The 16,869-nt window shown below is 39.0% G+C and overlaps 1 protein-coding gene across 1 annotated transcript in view; it reads left to right on the top strand.

Annotated features, from left to right (window-relative positions):
* EDIL3 (EGF like repeats and discoidin domains 3) overlaps nucleotides 1–16,869 on the top strand; it is a 269,327-nt gene that overhangs the window by 208,276 nt on the left and 44,182 nt on the right. Inside the window, exons 7-9 of the mRNA XM_069777348.1 lie at nucleotides 1,647–1,802; nucleotides 2,889–3,033; nucleotides 9,194–9,378. Of these exons, the coding sequence (XP_069633449.1) occupies nucleotides 1,647–1,802; nucleotides 2,889–3,033; nucleotides 9,194–9,378 (486 nt within the window). The remainder of the gene's footprint in view (nucleotides 1–1,646; nucleotides 1,803–2,888; nucleotides 3,034–9,193; nucleotides 9,379–16,869) is intronic.

Raw genomic sequence — 16,869 nt, 5'->3', positions numbered from 1 at the left:
CTCTAAATTTCTGTTGTGAGTCCATTCTTCCCATTGCAATTGCAAATGTTCCTTAGTTTTCCTGGTGTATCCAAGAAAGATCCTGTAAAAAATCTGATCTTTTATAAGCAGCTTCTCCTCTCTCAGTGAGTCTAAACCTCTGAAATACCCACTGTTGTTCTAAAGGTGTGTGAGTGTTTATTAGTTTTTATAGGGAGAACTATGGTAAAACTACACTGAAATTTCTTTTGCTTCAAGAAGAAAAATAGCAGAAGCCCAGCTATTTCAGATAAGTAGCAGAGAAAGAGCTAAGCTCAAAAAAACAGCAGTAAAATTCTGTCTTTCTCCAATTCCCCATTGTGTACACAGTAAGATATTAAAACACTGAAGTTTGATCATCTTACACCCTTAATACAGATTAGATTACATTACCAAGTGAGAGAAAATCTTGCGACCACAGTTGCACGTGAAGAATAAAGGGATTAAATTATTTGGACCGCAGATACTTGATCTGCCTCTGACTCCCCATATTCCTGTACTGGGGCTGCTATCCCAAATAGTAGGGATCGCACCAGGTCAGCTCCACTAACGAGGGAGCAGAAATAAGATTCATTTGGAGGAGGCAAGTGCTACTGTAGTTTAATGTATAATTCACACTGTCCCAGTCGTTTACTCTCTAGTATTTTCATTCATCTCCTTTTATCACACATCTGCCTGCATCTTCACGCAATTCTCACAGTATGACAGCTCTTTGTTAAGCTTCATTTGGTGCAAAAGTTACACACTTCAGCTGCCTACCAGCAAGAAGGTGGGAGTGCAATTGCCACAGATGGCTTCATGGTTGACTTCATTGCAGGGACGAGGCTGACAATGCCGGCATTGTTTGATTTGAATACCACATTCTGAATATTGTAAGAATATAGTTGGCTTTCCCATATCATAGATAGATAAAGAAGGCAAAATTAAGGTTGAATATTGTTGAACTCTCCATACTTCTTCATTTTGTACTTCAAGGTGTTGAAGTCAACTGAGACACAGGGAATGTTCATATCCATTGATAGCCATTGATATTTTGCCATTGACTGTTTTGGGATTAGCATTTCAACCATGATCTTTAGATGTATGAATTTTCAGTGAGAATCAAGGAAAGGTCTCTTTGTTTGCTTTACAGAACATCCATGTAATTTTTACTTTCACAAAGAAATTTAACCTGAAGTTAACTTAGGCTCTTTTGTATGGAATTGCAAATTGACTTCTAATAGAACAGAAGATTCAGCCTTTGGTAAATTATTGCACTGTTGCATTTCCTTTTTAGGAAGAAAATACATAGCAGTAATCCTATATAAAAGTAATATGCTAAATCCCAGTAATACACCAGTAATATCCTATGTATCAATTATATATATGTATGTGTGTATACATACACGTGAAGACATAAACATAGTATAGGCTTTTGGTTCATTTTTTTTTCATTTATTTATGTGCATATGTACATGAAATGAATGGAAGATAAAAGGAATTAGTGCAAGTGTAAAGGTAGTAACTTAAATGCTACAGCTACATTTCTTCCTTCCTGTCATTTAAAAAAAAAAGGGGGAGTCACAGGAATCTAGCATCAGAATTGTGTCCCTCATATGGTTAGTGATAACATTGTACTGTTATTTCAGATAAACCTGCAGAAGAAGATGCGAGTCACTGGAGTTATAACTCAAGGTGCCAAGAGGATTGGAAGTCCAGAATATGTAAAATCTTACAAAATTGCATACAGTAATGATGGGAAGTCATGGACAATGTACAAAGTAAAAGGCACAAATGAAGACATGGTAAGATTAAGTCATGTATATGAATACATCTTATGGTTTAGCTGCCTTCAGAAGTATGAGGTGTCTGTAGTAGATAAGCATAATTGCCTGACAGTATGATATAGGTTCCCTTGTTATTATTTTTCTCTGAAAAAAAAAACCATCAATAAATTTGCACTTTCTGTCTGCTAAGAATTTCTTACACTTTAATTGATGGTTGTATAAATACTATGTCCCAAGGCTAGAATAGTCCTGTTTATTACACTTAACTGATTTTCATTTTAATTAGCTTACCAGTAATTACTCATTACTCCATTTTGAATTTAGTTTTATTACATTGGCAGATTAGTGTTAACCCTTAAAAGCATAGAACCTATTCATCAGTGCTAATCTGTACTGCACAAACAGCATCATCCAGTGGGAAGTATGTGTTTACAGTTTATAGTTACCCTTTTTTTTTATAGAGTTGTGCATACAAAGCAACAAAAATCCCTTTACTGTGTAAGTTAAGATAGAACTAAGGCACTTAGCAGCATTAGACATAGTTTCTGTATTAGGAAATTAAAATGCTGTGTGAAGAGGTATATAATGAGAGAAGAAAAAAAAGTACAAGCATATCTGGTTAGAGTGAGGACTGAATAGAAGAATGCTTATAGGTTTAATTCAGCTCCCCCTGTGATCAGTGGGAGGGTTACAGTGCACTTCAGTGGGAGTTGGATCAGGTTCTTGAAGTGGAGGGAAAAAAATAAATGTCAATCAGCATAAATAATTGCAGGCTAAATTGAATTGGGACTATTTAATACACTAATTAGAAAAGAAGACATAATTTAGTTGCATTAGTAGCTTCAGTTTCTAGGAGTGAAAAGATAGAGGTCCTGATTCAGCGCAGGTGGCAAACATGTGCCGATGCAAGCCCATGGCACTATGTTTTGCTTAAAAACTTGTATGTTGGGCACTAGAAATGATGAAACAGTCTCTACTTGGGAAAAGCTTGCAGAGGAATGTACAGGGACAGTCAGAAGAGCAAAGCAGATATTTCTGAGATACAGAACTGAACCTCCAGTAATCCTCCTGGCTCATTTTTATGAATATGTCATTTTATCACAGGTGTTTCGTGGAAACGTGGACAACAACACCCCGTACGCTAACTCCTTCACCCCTCCGATTAAGTCGCAGTACGTACGGCTGTATCCTCAGGTGTGCAGACGACACTGCACGCTGAGAATGGAACTCCTTGGCTGTGAACTGTCAGGTGGGTTTCCTGCAATTGCCACCCCTCAGACGTCAACCATCAAGCAGTGCATTTTTGTGCCCGAGGTCTAAACTGTGCACAGTTTGTTCCTGGCAAAATGCAGTTGGCAGCTGTCGTGGTTTAACCCCAGCCAGCAGCTAAGCACCATGCAACCTCTCACTCACTCCCCCCATCCAGTGGGATGGGGGAGAAAATCAGGAAAAAGAAGCAAAACCTGGGGGTTGAGATAAGAACTGTGTAATAGAACAGAAAAGAAGAAACTAATAATGGTAATGATAACACTAATAAAATGACAACAGGAGTAATAAAAGGATTGGAATGTACAAATGATGCGCAGGGCAATTGCTCACCATCCGTCGACCGACACCCAGCCAGTCCCCCAGCGGCGATTCCCTGCTCCAGCTCCCCCCAGTTCCTATACTGGATGTGACGTCCCATGGTATGGAATACACTGTTGGCCAGTTTGGGTCAGGTGCCCTGGCTGTGTCCTGTGCCAACTTCTTGTGCCCCCCCAGCTTTCTCGCTGGCTGGGCATGAGAAGCTGAAAAACCCTTGACTTAGTCTAAACACTACTGAGCAACAACTGAAAACATCAGTGTTATCAACATTCTTCACATACTGAACTCAAAACGCAGCACTGTACCAGCTACTAGGAAGACAGTTAACTCCATCCCAGCTGAAACCAGGACAGCAGGCCTGAGTTTATCCAGACAGTTACCTGTCTGTTTTTATGTACATTATATAAGCAGCGACACTTACCTAAATGGTGTAAGTGACAACCGTTGCTTGCAGTAGGGCAGTAATAGTAGTAAGTTAATGTGGAAGCAACCTAATAACACTTCGTAAATTTTTTCTGTGGACATTGGCCTCCAATTATGTGCAACGTAGAAAAGGTCATTTATAGCAGTTTTATTAAGTGTCAACAGCTCTCAGGACCTGCAATGTTACATACTAAGCAGCTACGAGACAGAGTGTCTAACTCACAGTTACACTCAGCACAGCCTAAACTTAAGCGCTGAAGAGAGTTTCTGAGAGACGAAGCTGTTTGTGCAGTGCTATACATAGGAGTCACGGCAGAAGCAGGCATCAAAGCTGATTTCAGTAATTTCTCCTGGCTGCTGGGTGACCGCGCTGATGTGCTTTGTGACATCCTCAGAGGAACAAGGGTGCTTCAGCTGCCGTCAAGGACCACTCAAAGTGCAGTAAGATATATTTTGCTGGACTGCTTTAGTCAAGACTTCAGTTTAAATTTGTTTTGTGGCTTTCTAGCAGAAGCAGGGATTGTGTCTCATAGCAAAAAGTAAATGAACAAGTGGAGCCAATACAAACCCTCTTAAGTTTTGTAGTAGCAGAAGTTATAGCTCATAAATGTAAAACCTGACCTCTAGCCACTCTCTGCAAGAACCATGTTCCCTTACAAATTCAGTAAAGCATGTAAATTTTTTATCTTCTTCAAGAGATCAACCTTTTACTGGTGGCAGCCCTCCACTGAATTAATTTAAGAATGACTTTTATGTGGCTGCCTGCTTACTGTACAAACAATAGTCACCCAGTTTACGAATGATATATCAAAACAGCTGGAGTTAAATAATTCTCAGTCCTCTAGTGGCATCAAAACCAGATTCAGAAATGAAAAGTTAATGCATTAATCTCACTGTAGCCCTTTTCCAATATAGATAGGTTTGAGAGTAAATAGAAAATTCTGTCTAGCTGCTTTAGTCTATTACATTTTTTTTTATGTCTTCCATTTCTGGAACCACAATTTAGAGTAAGTCCTTGCCAGAATTACTAGGAATTGTTTTGCTCAAAGAACTGTGAAAGCTACTGAAGTGAATTCATTTCAGTGGTCTCCTAACAGTTTCAAGGTCATAATTCCTTAGAACTGCAGGCAGCCAAGGCTCAGCAGAACAATTTCAATCTTACTGAAAGAAGAGTATAATTATACATAACGACAGACTAATTTACTCTAATTCCAGGTGCTCTGTCTTAGGCAGAAAAACACTTTGAGAGGTCTGGCTTCTCTAACAAATCCTGGTGTTGAGAATAGAGTCAGTACTAAAGGGATGGCTACTGTCTCTCAGCACCAGATGATCATAAAAACTAATTCTTTCTTAGGACAAACTTCAGCAAAATATTTAATATAAGCTCCTCTAGGCTTATAAATAGTTTTACTTACCAGAACCCATGGTCAGATCTTATTGAAAACCATGATCAATGCTTGTGGAGTTGTCCATCAATAAATTAGGCATTAATTTTCATAGCCTTGTGTTCCTGCCTTTCTTGTGTTTTGCACATCTCTGTGTTGTAAATTCCCTTCCCTTCATAGAGTATTGATGTGGGGGGAGATAGAGATCACAGCTACTGTTTATTAGAATGCCTTTATTCATTAAGCTGTTATTAATAGTAGCATCAAGCTGTTGTTTTTAAAAACAGATAACTGTTCACACAACACAGTCATTTACTTATGAAATTCACTCATACACTCAAACGTGCATATAGCAGGCTCTGACTTCTTGCATGCGGTCCGTATCATACATTGTTGATGCTGATATATGTTGGTGGCCGTGGGCCAATTCAGCAAATTCTTGGTGTTCTGAGTTTGTTAGTTCTTGCAGACGGATGCTGTCTCCAGAACTTAACTAACCTTGTGAGACTCATAGCATCTTCTGAGCATGTAATTTTCCTCTTTTTGGCATGTTGTTCACTGGTAACTGTTTCTCTATCCTAACAGTACCTATAGGTACCACTCACACAAACTCACACACAAGGGGACTTTGTAACATCTGCATTTAATACTACATTCCCTCCCTTTGTTCATCTTCAGCACTATCTAATTCTATGTCACTTAATAGGAAGAATTTTTTTTAAATCCCTTGATTTTCAGAAAAGAAAAATATCCCAGTATTAATTAAAACAAAATCACCTTTGTCCTCAAATAATTGACCTATGCTGCTTTTGCCAATACTGCATGAATCCTGGCCCAAGACAAGGTGCATGTAGACCTTTGCGTGCCAATCCATTTGTGGTTTTGCCTCCACTGCACTAGATATTTAATATTTCCTTTGAGGGTTTGAGCTTTCTTGAAAGAAGAGGTAGATGAAGGGCATGGTACAGGATGCAGACTGAAGAGTAAAATATCGTGCCCTCAGAAAAGTCACCAGAGAATAACTTTCATGTGGATTCTTTCAGTTTTCAGATGCAAATCCACACTCATCCTCATTATTTCACTGCTCCTGTTTCATTGAGCTAGATGAAATAAGAAGTAACTGCAAACTTATACCAAGATAGGTTTAAACATATGGAGTTATCAGATATCATTTATCAGAGATGGTTATATCCAAAGCATCTCAAACATTTTGACCTAAGATGCTGCACTGAGCATAGCCATTAAGTATGACTACATCAGCTCTCACTAACTTTAACAGGTTGTAAAAATGGGAAGGGAGATTGAATCCTTTTGCAGGGACATTGCAAAGCAAACTTAAAGAAGATACAGTGTAGTGGAGATGTCCCGGTGAGTCATGAGCATTATTATAAACACACTTCTATGAGGGATGACTATCTACAGACACAAAAGTTTTGTACTAATTTGATGATTCTGTCCTTTGCACTCTAGGTTATAGCTCGCCTATCAAAATAAACAGGCATTACCTTCTGTCATTGCAGCAGGGCGCCATAGGAGCTGGGAAGCAACTGGGTCTGCTGTTGCTCTCTGTGACACAGCACTAAGACATTGTTCTGCCACCCGTGTGCACCATGTTCATCTCTTCTGTTCTCATTGCTCTTCTCACTTTATTCTGTTACCTTTAACAACTGTCTTCCTCCTCCCTTTGGGGCAGCGGAGAAGGAAGGCGAGTGTAAAATCCCATTAATGCATGCACGCATGCACAGACACACAAGCAGACACATCTGTTGTTTCATAAATCAATAATAATACTCAGAAAAGATAGAACTATTTTTGATGGATTGGACCAGCGCTGAAAAACAGTTTTGACAACCCATGTTTTTGTGTCAGGAACCACCTTCAGATTCCTCAGATGAAACATTCCTGCTGACAGCCCTTGTGATCCCGGAGTGATGCTTCAAAATTGAATAATAAGCCAAGTCCTTCTCTAAAGCAACAGATGAATCTCTCTCATTTGTGCTATCAATTGCTCTTTCATACTCCAAGGAAAACTGTTTTGTTGTTGTTTTGAACTAGGTAGTTCATTCTAAAAACAAGGCTGTGCAATTTGCGTTTGTGCACTGAGAATCAGTTCTGAAAGGTTGGGTTTTTTTCAAAAATTAACTCTCTTTTCTGTTTATTTTTTAATTGAATATGAAGCATGACAGTATTTCAAATTTTAAATAAAGTAGTTACTACACTAAAGAGCATATTATTATTTGTCTCTGGTAATTTGCATTTGCTTCTGGTGTTAGACCCCCCACAAAGGGCCTGGTCTTACCTTACTGATTTGAATACATAATAATTCCACTTAATTCTGTGTGTTAAACCTATGGGAGAAACAGAAAGTAGAATCTGACCAAAAGGTCTTTGCTAACAATATCAAAGAAACTAAAAAAGAATCAGGTCTTTAAATCTGGGTAAACATGCTGTGGAGGAAATGGACTTTTAAGAAAAAGAGAACCAGCTTTGATACCTAGCTCAAATAAAGTGAAAAACAAAATAAAAACTTTGAAGGTGTTTTAAGTGGTCACACAGTGCTCTGGCTCTATCAAGAGACACCAACTGAGTAGGGTCATGGTCCCAGCAGGAAAGCCTTCACGACTTACATGTGTGCTTTAAGAAACACAGCTGGTGACTCAGCAAATGATTACCTGATAGGAACCCACTCGGCGGCAAGGGATGTGAGTGTCAGGTGGAAAACCTCTGTCTTCCCAATGATACATAAAGTCAAGGTTCTGTGCATTCATGGTGATGATGCACTCCTTGCAAAACCAGGTATGTTAGATCCTGGGCACACTCTCACTCAATGAGTTAGGGTATGTTAAAATATTATTGGCTATTTAACTGAGTCCAGTCAGCTACTGAACTGAGTAGGATCCCCAAATTTGTGAAGTCAAAACTTTGGGACAACTGCACATATGCAGGTTTTTGACATCTGGGGCAGGAAGGAAATAAGATAACAGCTTCTTTTTATGTTCCGATCTCCATCTTTCACCTTTTGTTCAACCATCAAACATTACTTCACCCAGCCATACTTCTGCCCTTACTGACCTCTTAGCAGCCCTCTTGCTCTCAGTCACTTGACTTGCCTTTCTTCTTATTATTTTTTTAAATCTTAAAACCATGCAGCATATCTGCCTCCCTTGGCTTCCAGTACTGTTGGTACAGTGCTGCTATCAAAGGGTAACTCTACTGTTGTCAGCTTGCTTCTTCCCTCTTCTGGATCCAAATGAACCTTCCGTGTTCCTAGTGTACAACAGCAAGGCAGAGAAACACAGAGTCACTTTTTTTTTTTTTCATGAACACCCAACAGAGAAAGGAGAGGGCCAAGATCTCTCTTTTGCTATAATCAAAATAATTCAATGATGTGGGACATCCACCTGTTTTAAACAAATAAGCCATTACCTCTCGATTTCTCCTAAGCGATTATCTCCTACTATTCTTCCTCCTTCGCAGTTGTTTTTCTGTAGTCTTCCACTCTGTCAGTGGGTTTTGGGGCTTTCTAATTTTTTGGCTAGATGTCAAGTAATTCAAAAGTGTAGAAGAGCTCAGTGCTTGTTAACATTTTGCTTCAGCAGTGGCTTTAAGAAAAATTAATGTTTCCTCAGTAGGCAAACACATGGTTGATGTGACATGGCATAAAAGCATGAGAAAATCAAACTGAATAGGGGAAACAATAGCAACCTGCTGGACAGGAAAAACCAAGATAAGAAGAGACAAAAGTCATCTTTTCTGTTTGTTTGCCTTCATAAATTTATGCCAGGATAAAATATGTTGAATTCTCTATCTTGTTTTTGATTCTTCCAAGGTAGTGTGGAAATAAAGTGCCTTGAATTGGCTATTTTTCCTTTGTCTGTTTGCAAGTTCCTCCAACAATAGACTTGATTAAAGCCTTTTCTTCAAGAATTGCTAGTTTTCTTTTCCATAACGGAAAACCTAAACCGCTTACAGAGATAAATAGGTAGTGTCACAGATCTTATTTTGCTATTCCAGGTTGCTCTGAACCCCTGGGGATGAAATCAGGACATATACAGGACTACCAAATTACTGCCTCCAGTGTTTTCCGTACACTCAACATGGACATGTTCGCTTGGGAGCCCAGGAAAGCCCGCCTGGACAAGCAAGGCAAAGTTAATGCCTGGACCTCTGGCCACAGTGACCAGTCACAGTGGTTGCAGGTAAAGCTTCACATACATTTTCCCAAATGTTTATCTTCTTTGTGTTTCAGGTATGGGGACGGTTGACTGGTTTAGGATTATATTCATATTCTTCAGTTTCTGAGTGTAACCATCCTAACTCTGCCACATGTAGATGATGAAGCTATGGAAGCCCACACAGATCGTCGTGTCTTTGGTACCTCAGTTGCAGAAAACCCTGCTCAGGGAAACCTTCACCTCCACAAGCCAAACCTTACAAGTTGTCCAGCAGCCATGGATTTTCCTTTGTAAATGGACTCAAATAGTAGTTACAGATCTGTTTTACTGGCTTCTCATTTGCTGAGAGAGATGATTTTTTTCCCCCCTTCTGTACTTCCAAAGCTCCCCAGAAAAGCCTATTTACTTCAGCTGCGTGCACGTTAGAAAATCCAGCTCATAGAAATTATCTTTGTTGAATTGAGACGCTCAAAATTACCTTCTGACACCACACTGAAGCTAGCAAGACTGATTCAGCACATGAATTCATTATAAAGCTGTGCACAGGGGTTGTTTTCAGCCTGGGAGTGATTTATACAAGTCAGTAGCACACTAATGTGAAAGATTGCAATAAATCACCAGTATGGAAGCCTATTTGACCAGTCACTGACACATTTACATTTTTTGAACTGTTGAAAATAGCAGTGTTTTGAGTCAGCTGCCAGTTTACAGTGCAGTTCTCAGTGGGAAGCCTCAATAGCACTAGACGTGGCTATTAACACCCTGCAATATATTCACATATAAATTATGACATATTAGCTTTTTTACCAACAGTTGCTAAGCAGTTTGATTACTATCTTTTCTCCAAGTTTACATACATACAGAAAGGAAGGAGCAGTTGCCTTGTCTATTTAACTTTTAACTAGCTGAAGGTCCTGGGATTTGCTGAAGGTTTTTTACAGCAGCTTGTTGAACAGCAGTTAGTAACTTCTGGAGAGGAGAAAAATTTTATTGCTGTGTTTTACAATGGAGAAGCAGAAGAAAATGTTTCTCCACGTAAAAGAGAGGCAGTTGTATCATATTTAGCCCCATCAGATACCAAGAAACCAAGGGTGTGCAGAGACTCCACAAAAATATCCTGTGGTGTGTTATTCCTCCTGTGGGTGACAGAGTATTTTTAATTAACTACAGATGGCAAGGGGTTGCAGAGTTAATTCTTATATTCTAAAATTTTCCATTCTGTTCTAAGTCGTGCTATATTTGAACGTACCTGAACCTGCAAATTTAATCTGACCACTTGCACAGTCTCTGCAAGTCCTTGAAGTATCACGTGTGCTTTTTTATATCTAGTCAAAAAGAAAGTTGTGAAGAAATATTCATCTTTTAGTTCATCACATGTCTGTGATATGAGTAACTTCACAGGAATATGACCAATTTACCCTTTCCTGAAACTCATTTTACTTACAATATTTCTCCAAAAGAGATTCATAACATTTCTTGTGTGAAAAAAACCAGGAGGCATTAAAACCATTTGTTTTTTCAGTGCTTAAGCTGGTCATATACTTCTACTGATTATTCTGAATTCAGTCCGTGAGTAGAGATGGACTCACATGCTTCAAGTCTAGGTAACAATTCTGTAAGACATGCCTGTCATTTATATTCGTCCATTCATTGTTGTTCTCTTTGCTGGCAGTTCTCTGTTTTTTCCTTAAAGAGCAGAGTATTATATTGTAACCTTTTAACACACTGACTGCAATTTTATTGTCATGCTGCTTTCACAGAGTTTAGCCAAAACACATTTGTAAGAAAAAGCATGTGAAAGCAAACTTACCTGTATGCCCCTTTCCCTCACCAACTGCATAGTACAAGGAATAGTCCCAATAGAGATTCCATGGTATCCTAAAATGGGCTTTAAGACAGCGATTTTTGGATTTTGCTAAAGTAGCTGGCCTACCAATATGATATTTCACAGTGTTAGCTTTCCATGCCCTTTGAATTTTCTCCACATGCCTTATTTGCTTTACCTTTTATAATTTTCACTAGAATGCCTATAAAATTGGGTAAAAGCCTGCCAAATACCTTTAAAAATTATTGTTGTAATTTGTGGTATGTGGATGACTTGAACAGATCTGTTCTGACTTACAGTCATTTTGGGGGATCCTTGCCCAAATGCTATTGCTATCAACTGTTCCTCTGTTTAAAAGCTTGTGTGCTAACATACTTCTCAGAGCACCTGCTGTGATAATGGTTGCTGAGAAGTGGTGTTTGCATCATGCGTAAATGCTACTTGCTACTTATGGGCAGTTCACAGCACTTTTGGATGGACTCTAGAGATAAATTCTTCTCCATCATGAGCTGGGGTTGTTTTACTTAGTTTTCTCCCAAAAAGGAAAATTCTGAATCTTCTGTGGAATTAAAAATGCAGCCATTAACAAGTATGCTCTTTGTTTTAAAGTGTTCTGGATTGCTACATCCACAATTTAGCTCTAGAGGCAGGAATATGATGTATTATGTGGCTTCATGCACAGACTGTGCATTTTTGGGTTCAAGAAGAATACTCAACTTATTGGTGCTGCAATTGTTGAAAATCTGTTGTGATCTAGACTCAACTCACTTATGAACTACAGGTTCCCCACACAACACTTCTTTTACACCAAACAACATCATTAGCAATGGAAGAAAGTATTTTTGTGACGTGGAGGAAAAGTTAATGAGATTAGATGACCAAAATTGTACTTTTCCAGCTCAGTCAATCTGGGTCTGAATTCCCCCACATGCTTGCTGAAGGGCACTCCTTCCATTCCTTTAAAGATGATGCTGCAGAAGCCATGTCAGTTGCCTGGCTTAATTCATTGCACAGGAGCTTCCCTTAACTCAGGTAACCTGCCTGATTAGTGTCTCTGTACTTATCACAGTTCAAATCTATGCAGCTTGGTGATACGGAACAACGTTGCTGTTCAGGTTTGGTACCGAATGTAATGTGAGTAATCAGTTCCAGCAACTCTCTCTGCTCCTGGATACTTTCTTGAGGGATTCCCTTCCTTTTGGACACACTTCTGTGAAATCATCTGCAGCCCAGAAAGCCAACTGTATCTTGGGCTGCATCACAAGAAGTGTGACCAGCAGGTCGAGGCAGGTCATTCTCCCCCTCTACTCCACTCTGGTGAGACCCCACCTGCAGTACTGTGTTCAGCTCTGGGACCCCCAACATAAGAAGGACATGGACCTGTTGGAGCAAGTCCAGAGGAGGGCCACAAAGATGATCAGAGGGCTGGAGCACCTCTCCTATGAAGACAGGCTGAGACAGTTGGGGTTGTTCAGCCAAGAGAAGAGAAGACTCCAGGGAGACCTTATAGCAGCCTGCCAGTACTTGAAGGGGGTCTGCAAGGAAGCTGGAGAAGGACTTTTTACAAGGGCATGTAGTGATAGGACAAGGGGTAATGGCTTTCAACTGCAAGAGGGGAGATTTAGATGAGATGTAACCAAGAAGTTCTTCACTGTGAGGGTGGTGAGGCACTGGAACAGGTTGCCAAGAGAGGTTGTGGATGCCCCGTCCCTGGCAGTGTTCAAGGCCAGGTTGGATGGGGCTTTGAGCAACCTGGTCCAGTGGAAGGTGTCCCTGCCCATGGCAGGGGGGATGGAATTAGATGATCTTTAAGGTCCCTCCCAACGCAAACCCTTCTGTGATTCTATGAATAGAATTAAAGATCGGGGGGAGGCAGGGAAGTGACATTAAAGAAAAAGAAAGTCACGGTTTGCTTCCCATGATTGTGTATAACGTTAGCATAAACTAAGTGAGGTAAAGCATTTCAAGTTAATTACTGAGAAATTAAAGAAAAGCCTAAACTTCACTTTTCTTCAAGGCAGCCCCTTTCCCTTATTACTTTGATTTGGTTGTCAGCATCATCTGCTACCATGAACCAGTTCACAAGCTTCTGCCGGGATCTCTTGCTGAACCACCGTGACCAGGCTACTTTGCCAGTTTTGGGAGTGCTTCTGCTCCTCCTGGACACAATCCAGGACTGTCATTCAAGATGGTCACCCCACTCTTCATTTCTTCAGTTATTTGATGTTAAAAGAATTGTTAAAGAACTTCCTGCTGTATGCTCAGAATGAGGCACTGCGGCTATAAACATTATTGAAAATTATTCCTACTGACCTTTCAGATGCTTGGTGACTGCTCTTGTAAATAGATTTTCACCATTCTGTGTCTCATTTTCCTAGCTGAGACTATCATTCAAAAGAATTAACATTTTCCTCAAAATCCATTCCCACTCTACTGTTACAAATAATGGGATCACGACAGTGGTGTAACTCTTTTCTCTATTTACTGTTAGTTAAGTTTCAGAGTTTTAAAATATTTCCTTATTTCTGCTAGATCAACAGATGCCATACCATCATTGTATTGATTTCCCACTTTCTCTCACTGCCTAATAAGAACAGCAACACGATCTGCTTTAATGCCTTTGCCCATTTGTCCTTTGCCTGGTGCTTCAGCAAGTAATTTCTCTGATGCTCTTTCTCTGATCTACCGTCCTCTGCAATATTCCTTGGAGCTGAAGCATCTCATTTCATTTGGTGTCTCCAAATAGCTGGAGGTCTCTTCTCCCTCCTCATCCATCTCCTTTGCATAAACTGTTTTGTATGTTATCCTAGTCCTAACTTTATAATCATACATTTGTTGCTAGTATTTTATCTTTAAAATGGTGATATTGTGGGTTTTTTGAAGGCCTGTCTCTCTACAGAGCACAGCTGGGTGAAAAGGGTGCCTGTCTTGGAGCCTGCTGAGGTTCCTTTTATATCTCCATATTATCTTCAGGTCACCAGCAGCACTGCAGTAGCTTTAGGTTTCTAGTTGTAATTGAAACTTTAAAGCAGTTTACTCGCTGCAAAAATGACTTTCATCTGGTTGCTTAACTTGTATTTTGCTGCAAAGCTAGTGGAAGGTTCTGCAGCTTGATGTGCTTGAATGATAAACCTGATACAGTTTGTCCACAGTTATTTTATATATCTACCATTGAGCTCAGAAGAGAATCATCCTTCCCTTAAATAGTAGAATGGAGCCACAAGCAATGCCTGATTCTAATGTTTCTCTTGCTGATTGTATGTGATGGAATCAGCTAAGCACTATTAGGGAAAAAACAGTTGCTGATAAAGAGAGCAGATTGTGTGAATACTGGCAGAGCAACTGCCACATATATACCTATACATTTTTAAAATGTGATGTTTGCCAATAGTATAATACATTTGGGTTGGGTATTTTCCTGCTAGCCTAATCTCCAGTATTAGACAATATTACTGGGATTTTTCACCAACACCGTTAGAAAACAATTGTCTCAGTGCTGCAATTTGCTTATTCTTTCTGTTTAATACATGACCATCTTTTTTACATCACAAAGTCTCTTGTTTGAAAACAAAGACAAAATTGTATTCCAAATAATTACTCACTTTTTGTTATATATATGCAAAAACATCTCTATCTACAAAGTCTCATGCCATCATAGGATCTGCATATATTAATTTTCTAGCATTTATTTACAGTGTTTAGGCTTCTAAGTGATCAAATGAGAGAGTTGTTATTTAAAGGCTAAACCAGACTCAGCTTCTACTCAGTTTTTCTTATAGAGTACTCTTATAGAAAGTAGACTTTGTGCTACATTTCTCCAGTATTTACAAAACTTGACAGTGGTACGTGTTGTGCTCTGCACCACCAACACAAGTCAACTGAAATTGTCTAAGTACTAAGATAAATGAGGATTAAAAGAAGACAGAGGGTAATCGTGACTAATGCTATGTCAGCTACAGCAGCCTCATGCAGAGGACAGCTAACATGAGCCTAGAGAGACAAACCAGACCTTTTTTTGGATTTCACCAAGTTATTGGCTATATAACCTGATGCAAACAGACTAAACTACAGCAATTTTTAATTTTACAGATTCTATATAAAAAATACATACACAATTTATAGCTACTTTAAAATATCTACTTCTAATTAGTTGCTTAGGCTCCTTCTATAGTCAATGGAAAGAGGACAGCACTATCAGGGAATAATTCATCCTACCCTAAATAAGTGTCTTAAGTTTCCTGTTATGAATCACCCTGGAGATATGCCTTTACTCTGTTAGCCACAGAGAGAGAGAGACAATTAGCTTAAGAAGATGAATTTCTGAATGATGAAAGTTATGTGAGGTGAATCCTTCCCTTTTTTAATATGGGAAGAGAACATTATTTTTCATGTCATATTGGTTAGCTGAGCTTATTTTCATGTTGGTGTTCATTCTGTCACTAAAAAAAAACTAATATTGCTTCCTCTTTCTCATGTGGTATTTGCTTCTCGCTATTATTGCACCTGCCTCTTTCTCCCCTTTTTGTTGTATTTACCTGTGTATTTGTAATGAATTATGCAGAGGCTTACTAGGTAGGAAATCACTATGATGTAGCATTTCCTAAATGCTGAAAACCACTCATAAGGAGAAAATTGTATGGATCGTTTAATTACCTTTTGAATTGTGTCATTAGCAAAGCAAGCATTAATACCAATACTGGTTAAAGTAGCCAAATAAGTGGTTTCTGTCTGGCCACCAGCTTAAATATTTTAACAGCCATACTCTGGAAAAAAAGAAAATGCTTAACAACATCTTAATAAATAAGGACTTGAAAGACCCAGAATTGGAATAGGATAAAATGTTAGTTTAAAACCAATCTAGTAATTAACATAATGAGGAAATTACATGACTTCTAGAAGGCTTGGACTGCTAAGCAGTGTGTTGTGACTGGTCTTTGAAAGATACAGTATTCTATGGGAGTTGTAAGCTTAATTATAACACATTATAAACAAAGAGCATGTATCTTTCTCTGCAGCTTCAACAAACCACAGCCATCACCAATAGACTAGGAAAGGAACCAATGTCCTTTACATGTACAGCAACAAAAGTTCTCTCTTGTTCTTCAGATGCAAAGTTGGTACTGTTTTTTAAATATAATTTCTCACAAGCAGAAAAGTGAGTTCTCAGATTTCAGATGGCTAAAGACAAGTTGTGCGGACATCAACCTTTCTTTGTGCCCTGCTTTTTATTGGGATACTGAAAGATATTTACAGTCAATATTGGTAATTTTACCTTTCCAACTCAAAGTCATCTTTTTGTTTTCTTGTGGTTCTTTGCAAGGCAGCTGTCATTTCTGCTTGAAGGACTTCACTTGGACACTCAGCTTTGGCATCTCCTTGGTCTTATGTTTACCTTGATGGGGAGCTTCACAGGGTAATATTCTGCTCAAACAGTCTGATAGTTCACTGAATGCAGCAACATAACAAGGCAGGTTGTGATTAAATTATTAATATGGATCCTTCCTTTCCTATACTTGTCCAGAAACTCACTATATATAAATTTCCCTATAAAAAGCAGTCAGTGGTAGAATAAGGTAGTTATGGACAAATAGCTCGGAGTGATGTAGTCAAAGACAAAAGCAGGTAAAGAGAGATACCCACTCCTAAATTGCACACTGTTGTATTTAGCTACTTTGCACTGCCTAGGCTAG

The sequence above is a fragment of the Haliaeetus albicilla genome, chromosome Z, assembly GCF_947461875.1.
Source record: "Haliaeetus albicilla chromosome Z, bHalAlb1.1, whole genome shotgun sequence".
NCBI lineage: Eukaryota > Metazoa > Chordata > Aves > Accipitriformes > Accipitridae > Haliaeetus > Haliaeetus albicilla.
Note: the sequence above shows the minus strand (reverse complement) of the source record. Positions and strands in the feature narration are given on the sequence as shown.